This window comes from Salmo salar, chromosome 16 (genome assembly GCF_965601325.2).
Source record: "Salmo salar chromosome 16, fSalSal1, whole genome shotgun sequence".
NCBI lineage: Eukaryota > Metazoa > Chordata > Actinopteri > Salmoniformes > Salmonidae > Salmo > Salmo salar.
Window position 1 is genome coordinate 58,262,501 of NC_138306.1, and position 7,500 is coordinate 58,270,000.

The 7,500-nt window shown below is 45.8% G+C and overlaps 1 protein-coding gene across 3 annotated transcripts in view; it reads left to right on the top strand.

The window, feature by feature from the left end:
- The window catches only part of lpp (LIM domain containing preferred translocation partner in lipoma), a 537,563-nt gene that overhangs the window by 383,004 nt on the left and 147,059 nt on the right, over window positions 1–7,500 (top strand). For all 3 annotated transcript variants that reach the window (XM_045697474.2, XM_045697472.2, XM_045697473.2), the window contains one exon: window positions 7,281–7,374. In XM_045697474.2, the coding sequence (XP_045553430.1) occupies window positions 7,281–7,374 (94 nt within the window). The remainder of the gene's footprint in view (window positions 1–7,280; window positions 7,375–7,500) is intronic.

The following is a 7,500-nucleotide window of genomic DNA, read 5'->3' on the forward strand; positions in this document are numbered from 1 at the left end:
AGTAGAAGGTTCTGGTAGTGTTGTAGTCTACAGGCTGGTAGTAGAAGGTTCTGGTAGTGTTGTAGTCTACAGGCTGGTAGTAGAAGGTTCTGGTAGTGTTGTAGTCTACAGGCTGGTAGTAGAAGGTTCTGGTAGTGTTGTAGTCTACAGGCTGGTAGTAGAAGGTTCTGGTAGTGTTGTAGTCTACAGGCTGGTAGTAGAAGGTTCCGGTAGTGTTGTAGTCTACAGGCTGGTAGTAGAAGGTTCTGGCAGTGTAGCCTGCAGGCTGGTGTAATATCAGGACGCCTGCTCATTGCTGGAAGGCTAAATAGTAGACCTTGTTAACTCTTGAGAGATCGACACTTGATCGAGACATGCAAATCTCATGAGACAGACAGACAGGCTGGTCCAGTCTTCTCCACACAATACCATTTCTCTGGAGACAGACGGACAGACAGACAGACAGACACGCTGGTCCAGTCCTCTCCTCACCAAACCATTCCTCTGGAAACAGACAGACAGACAAGACAGACAAGACAGACAAGACAGGCAGGCAGACAGACAGACAGACAGACAGACAGACAGACAGACACGCTGGTCCAGTCCTCTCCTGAACATACCATTCCTCTAGAGACAGACCGACAAACGGACTGGTCCAGGATCTCTCTGGGTCCAGATCAAGGCATATCAGAGAGCATGCAATGATCGACTAATTATTCCTTGGATATTTTTCTTGTCTTGGACAAGGCATTGATGACAGTTCTAATGACAAAACCAATCATAAAGGAGACAGGGGACATCCTTGCCTGGTTTCTCTTTATAGTGGGAAATGAATGAATGCAATCTATTTTAATATGTTAGCGACATGCCCTTTCTGTTTGCATTTCACAGTATGTGTTCATTATAGCCGTGTTGTCACAGAGGGACATAGAGATGGGTGTTTTAACCTCTATGGGCTAGGTGGGACGCTTGCCACACTGTCCGATTTCAAAAAGGCTTTACAACGAAAGCAAAACATTAGATTATGTCAGCAGAGTACCAAGCCAGAAATAATCAGACACCCATTTTTCAAGCCAGCATATAATGTCACCAAAACCCAGAAGACAGCTAAATGCAGCACTCACCTTTGATGATCTTCATCAGATGACAACCCTAGGACATTATGTTATACAATACATGCATGTTTTGTTCAATCAAGTTCATATTTATATCAAAAACCAGCTTTTTACATTAGCATGTGACGTTCAGAACTAGCATACCCCCCGCAAACTTCCGGGGAATTCGCTAACATTTTACTTAATTACTCACGATAAACGTTCACAAAAAGCATAACAATTATTTTAAGAATTATAGATACAGAGCTCCTCTATGCACTCGATATGTCCGATTTTAAAATAGCTTTTTGGTGAAAGCACATTTTGCAATATTCTAAGTACATAGCCCAGGCATCACGGGCTCGCTATTTAGACACCCGGCAAGTTTAGCACTCACCATAATCATATTTACTATTATAAAAGTTTGATTACCTTTTGTTGTCTTCGTCAGAATGCACACCCAGGACTGCTACTTCAATAACAAATGTTGGTTTGGTCCAAAATAATCCATCGTTATATCCGAATAGCGGCGTTTTGTTCGTGCGTTCCAGACACTATCCGAAATAGTAAAGAAGTGTCGCGCGCATGGCGCAATTCGTGACAATAAAATTCTAAATATTCCATTACCGTACTTCGAAGCATGTCAACCGCTGTTTAAAATCAATTTTTACGACATTTTTCTCGTAGAAAAGCGATAATATTCCGACAGGGAATCTCCTTTTCGGCAAACAGAGGAAAAAATCCCAAAGGCGGGGGCGGTCGGGTCACGCGCCTAAGCCCAGTGTCCCTTGATCGGCCACTTGAGAAAGGCGATAATGTGTTTCAGCCTGGGGCTGGAATGACGACATTCTGTTTTTTCCCGGGCTCTGAGCGCCTATGGACGACGTGGGAAGTGTCACGTTAGAGCAGAGATCCTTAGTAAATGATAGAGATGGAATAGAAGTTCAAGAAATGGTCAGACAGGCCACTTCCTGTAAAGGAATCTCTCAGGTTTTGACCTGCCATTTGAGTTCTGTTATACTCACAGACACCATTCAAACAGTTTTAGAAAATTTAGGGTGTTTTCTATCCATATGTAATAAGTATATGCATATTCTAGTTACTGGGTAGGAGTGGTAACCAGATTAAATCGGGTATGTTTTTTATCCAGCCGTGTCAATACTGCCCCCTAGCCCTAACAGGTTAACGTTGTAATCTAACCCCCTACACATCACACCAACACAGTGGAAAGAGGGATGAAATCATGCCGTTATCAGTCTCGCTTCAGACTTTAAAACATCACTTTTTGTCCTTATCTGCTCTGTGACACCCTCTCCCAGCCAGCCAGTTTAAAGCACCTTGTTAACGGGGGCCTTTTTGTGCAGGCAGAGAGCAATTTATTAGGTGAATAAAGGAGAGAAATTACTTCCCTGCGTGCTTCATGGTTGCTTCACTGTTTTTCAGCAGCTTTTTTTTTTTAGCAGCAACAATAGAAGGTCTTGAGACGTGATATTTCTGTTACATCCAAATCAGTAAAGTGTGATCATACACCTGAGGGAAGTCTAGGTCTGGTCAAGACCTCTGCGTTCATAAAATGTTGCCGTTTATCAATACAAATACACATGCATACACGTGAGAACAGGCACACACACACACACACACACACACACACACACACCACACACACACACACACACACACACACACACACACACACACACACACACACAGAGAGCGTGCCGCCGAGGGTGATATTCTGAAGTCACCATCTGTTGCTTTCCGTTGATAAATAGAAACATGATATGTATCTAAACACTCATCAGAACCTTCTAGACGAACAGCTGTCTAATGGTCTTTAACTACTACAGATAAAACATGGAGACATGATGGAGACTTTGTCAACAAAAAAAATCACTCGTTCGTCACAATAAACAAACGTGTTCAGAACACAACCCAGGGTATAACGTCATGTCATCTTGTAAAGGTACCATCAACGTAGTGATCACAAACGTTGACTCTGAATATGACCGGTCGCATCACCGCCTGGTACGGCAACTGCTCGGCCTCTGAGCAAGGCGCTACAGAGGGTAGTGCGAACGGCTCAGTACATCACCGGGGCCAAGCTTCCTGCCATCCAGGACCTCTACACCAGACGGTGTCAGAGGAAGGCCCTACAAATTGTCAAAGACTCTAGTGACCCTAGTCATGGACTGTTCTCTTTGTTACCGCACGGCAAGCGGAGTTAGGCTGTGTTAGACCGTGTTAGGCCGTGTTAGACCGTGTTAGGCCGTGTTAGGCCGTGTTAGGCCGTGTTAAGCCGTGTTACGCCGCGTTATACCGCGTTACGCCGCTTTAGACCGCGTTAGGCCGCGTTACGCCGTGTTAGGCCGTGTTAGACCGTGTTAGACCGTGTTAGGCCGTGTTTTTATTTATTTATTTTTAATTTCACCTTTATTTAACCAGGTAGGCTAGTTGAGAACAAGTTCTCAATTGCAACTGCGATCTGGCCAAGATAATGGATAGCAATTCGACACATACAACAACACAGAGTTACACATGGAGTAAAACAAACATACAGTCAATAATACAGTAGAACAAAGAAAACAAAAAGTATATATACAGTGAGTGCAAAAGAGGTAAGTTAAGGCAATAAATAGGCCATGGTGGTGAAGTAATTACAATGTAGCAATTAAACACTGGAATGGTAGATGTGCAGAAGATGAATGTGCAAGTAGAGATACTGGGGTGCAAAGGAGCAAGATAAATAAATAAATACAGTATGGGGATGAGGTAGATAGATGGGCTGTTTACCTCTGTTTACAGGTGCAGTGATCTGTGAGCTGCTCTGACAGCTGGAGCATAAAGCTAGTGAGGGAGATATGAGTCTCCAGCTTCAGTGATTTTTGCAGTTCGTTCCAGCCATTGGCAGCAGAGAACTGGAAGGAAAGGCGGCCAAAGGAGGAATTCGCTTTGGGGGTGACCAGTGAGATATAACTGCTGGAGCGCGTGCTACGAGTGGGTGCTGCTATAGTGACCAGTGAGCTGAGATAAGGCAGGGCTTTACCTTGCAGAGACTTGTAGATAACCTGTAGCCAGTGGGTTTGGCGACGAGTATGAAGCGAGGGCCAACCAGCGAGAGCGTACAGGTCGCAATGGTGGGTAGTGTATGGGGCTTTGGTGACAAAACGGATGGCACTGTGATAGACTGCATCCAGTTTGTTGAGTAGAGTGTTGGAGGCTATTTTATAGATGACATCGCCGAAGTCGAGGATCGGTAGGATGGTCAGTTTTACGATGGTATGTTTGGCAGCATGAGTGAAGGATGCTTTGTTACGATGTAGGAAGCCGATTCTAGATTTAATTTTGGATTGGAGATGCTTAATGTGAGTCTGGAAGGAGAGTTTACAGTCTAACCAGACACCTAGGTATTTGTAGTTGTCCACATATTCTAAGTCAGAACCGTCCAGAGTAGTGATGCTGGACGGGCGGGCAGGTGCAGGCAGCGATCGGTTGAAGAGCATGCATTTAGTTTTACTTGCATTTAAGAGCAGTTGGAGGCCACGGAAGGAGAGTTGTGTGGCATTGAAGCTCGTCTGGAGGTTAGTTAACACAGTGTCCAAAGAAAGGCCAGAAGTATACAGAATGGTGTCGTCTGCATAGAGGTGGATCAGAGTATCACCAGCAGCAAGAGCGACGTCATTGATGTATACAGAGAAGAGAGTCGGCCCGGGAATTGAACCCTGTGGCACCCCCATAGAGACTGCCAGAGATCTGGACAACAGGCCCTCCGATTTAACACAGTGAACTCTATCAGAGAAGTAGTTGGTAAACCAGGCGAGGCAATCATTTGAGAAACCAAGGCTGTCGAGTCTGCCAATAAGAATGTGGTGATTGACAGAGTCGAAAGCCTCGGCCAGGTCGATGAATACGGCTGCACAGTAATGTCTCTTATCGATGGCGGTTATGATGTTGTTTAGGACCTTGAGCGTGGCTGAGGTGCACCCATGACGAGCTCTGAAACCAGATTGCATAGCAGAGAAGGTAAGGTGGGATTCGAAATGGTCGGTAATCTGATTATTAACTTGGCTTTTGAAGACCTTATAAAGACAGGGTAGGATAGATATAGGTCTGTAGCGGTTTGGGTCTAGAGTGTCACCCCCTTTGAAGAGGGGGATGACCGCGGCAGCTTTCCAATCTTTGGGAATCTCAGACGATACGAAAGAGAGGTTGAACAGGCTATTAATAGGGGTTGCAACAATTTCGGCAGATAGTTTTAGAAAGAGAGGGTCTAGATTGTCTAGCCTGGCTGATTTGTAGGGGTTCAGATTTTGCAGCTCTTTTAGAACATCAGCTATCTGGATTTGGGTGAAGGAGAAATGGTGGGGGCTTTGGCGGGTTGCTGTGGAGGGTGCCGGGCAGTTGACCGGGGTAGGGGTAGCCAGGTGGAAAGCATGGCCAGCCGTAGAGAAATGCTTGTTGAAATTCTCAATGATAGTGGATGTATTGTTGGTGACAGTGTTTCCTATCCTCAGAGCAGTGGGCAGCTGGGAGGAGGTGCTCTTATTCTCCATGGACTTTACAGTGTCCCAGAACTTTTTTTGAATTTGTACTACAGGATGCAAATTTCTGTTTGAAAAAGCTAGCCTTAGCTTTCCTAACGCTTTAGACCGTGTTAGGCCGCTTTAGACCGCGTTAGACCGCATTAGGCCGCGTTAGGTCACGTTAGACCGCATTAGGCCGCGTTAGACCACGTTAGGCCGCATTAGGCTGCGTTAGACCACGTTAGGCAGCGTTAGACCGCGTTAGACCGCGTTAGGCCACGTTAGACAGCGTTAGGCAGTGTTAGACCGTGTTAGGCAGCGTTAGACTGTGTTAGACTGTGTGTGACTGTGTTAAATTAAATCAAATTTTATTGGTCACATACACATGGTTAGCAGATGTTGTTGTGAGTGTAGTGAAATGATTGTGCTTCTAGAGCAGCAGTATCTAACAGGTAATATCTAACACATTCCACAACAAAACCTAATACACACAATCTAGTAAAGGAATGGGATGAGAATATATAAATATAAAATATATGGATGAGCAGCGACAGAGCGGCTAAGATGCAGTAGATAGTAAAGAATAGATAGTGAAGGATACAGTATACAGTATATACATATGAGATGAGTAATGCGAGATATGTAAACATTATTAAAGTGGCATTATTAAAGTGACTAGTGTTCCATTTATTAAAGTGGCCATTGATTTCAAATCTGTAGGTAGGCAGCCACCTCTCTGTGCTAGTGATGGCTGTTTAGCAATCTGATGGCCTTGAGATAGAAGCTGTTTTTCAATCTCTGTCCCATCTTTGATGCACCTGTACTGACCTCGCCTTCTGGATGGTAGCGGGGTGAACAGGCAGTGGCTCGGGTGGTTGTTGTCCTTGATGATCTTTTTGGCCTTCCTATGACATCGGGTGCTGTAGGTGTCCTGGAGGGCAGGTAGTTTGCCCCCGGTGATGCGTTGTGCAGACCACACCACACTCTGGAAAGCCTTGCAGTTAAGGGTGGAGCAGTTGCCGTACCAGGCAGTGATACAGTCCGACAAGATGCTCTCAATTGTGCATCTGTAAAGTTAGTGAGGGTTTTAGGTGACAAGCCACATATTCTTAAGCCTCCTGAGGTTGAAGAGGTGCTGTTGCGCCTTCTTCACCACAATGTCTGTGTGGGTGGACCATTTCAGTTTGTCTGTGATGTGTACGCCGAGGAACTTAAAACTTTCCACCAACTCCACTGCTGTCCCGTCGATGTGGATGGGAGGGGTGCTCCCTCTGCTGTTTCCTGAAGTCCACGATCATCTTTGTTTTGTTGACGTTGAGTGAGAGGTTGTTTTCCTGACACCACACTCCCAGAGCCCTCACCTCCTCCCTGTAGGCCGTCTCATCTTTGTTGGTAATCAAGCCTACCACTGTAGTGTCGTCTGCAAACTTGATGATTGAGTTTGAGGCGAGCATGGTCACGCAGTCGTGGGTGAACTGGAAGTACAGGGGGCTGAGCACGCACCCTTGTGGGGCACCAGTGTTGAGGATCAGCGGAGTGGAGATGTTGTTTCCTAACTTCACCACCCGGGGGGCGTGGCCCATCAGGAAGTCCAGGACCCAGTTGTGCAAGGCGGGGTTAAGACCCAGGGTCTGTGTTAGACTGTGTTAGGTTGTATGTATGAAAGCTTTGTGTTGTTGTGTTGCAGGCTCCCAGCAGTGCCAGACCTGAGGAAGAACTGGAGCGACTCACCAAGAAGATGCTCTATGACATGGACAACCCTCCGGCTGAGGAGTACTTTGGTAAGACTACATACCACCCTACCTACTAACCTTAACCCTCCGGCTGAGGAGTACTTTGGTAAGACTACATACCACCCTACCTACTAACCTTAACCCTCCGGCTGAGGAGTACTTTGGTAAGACTAC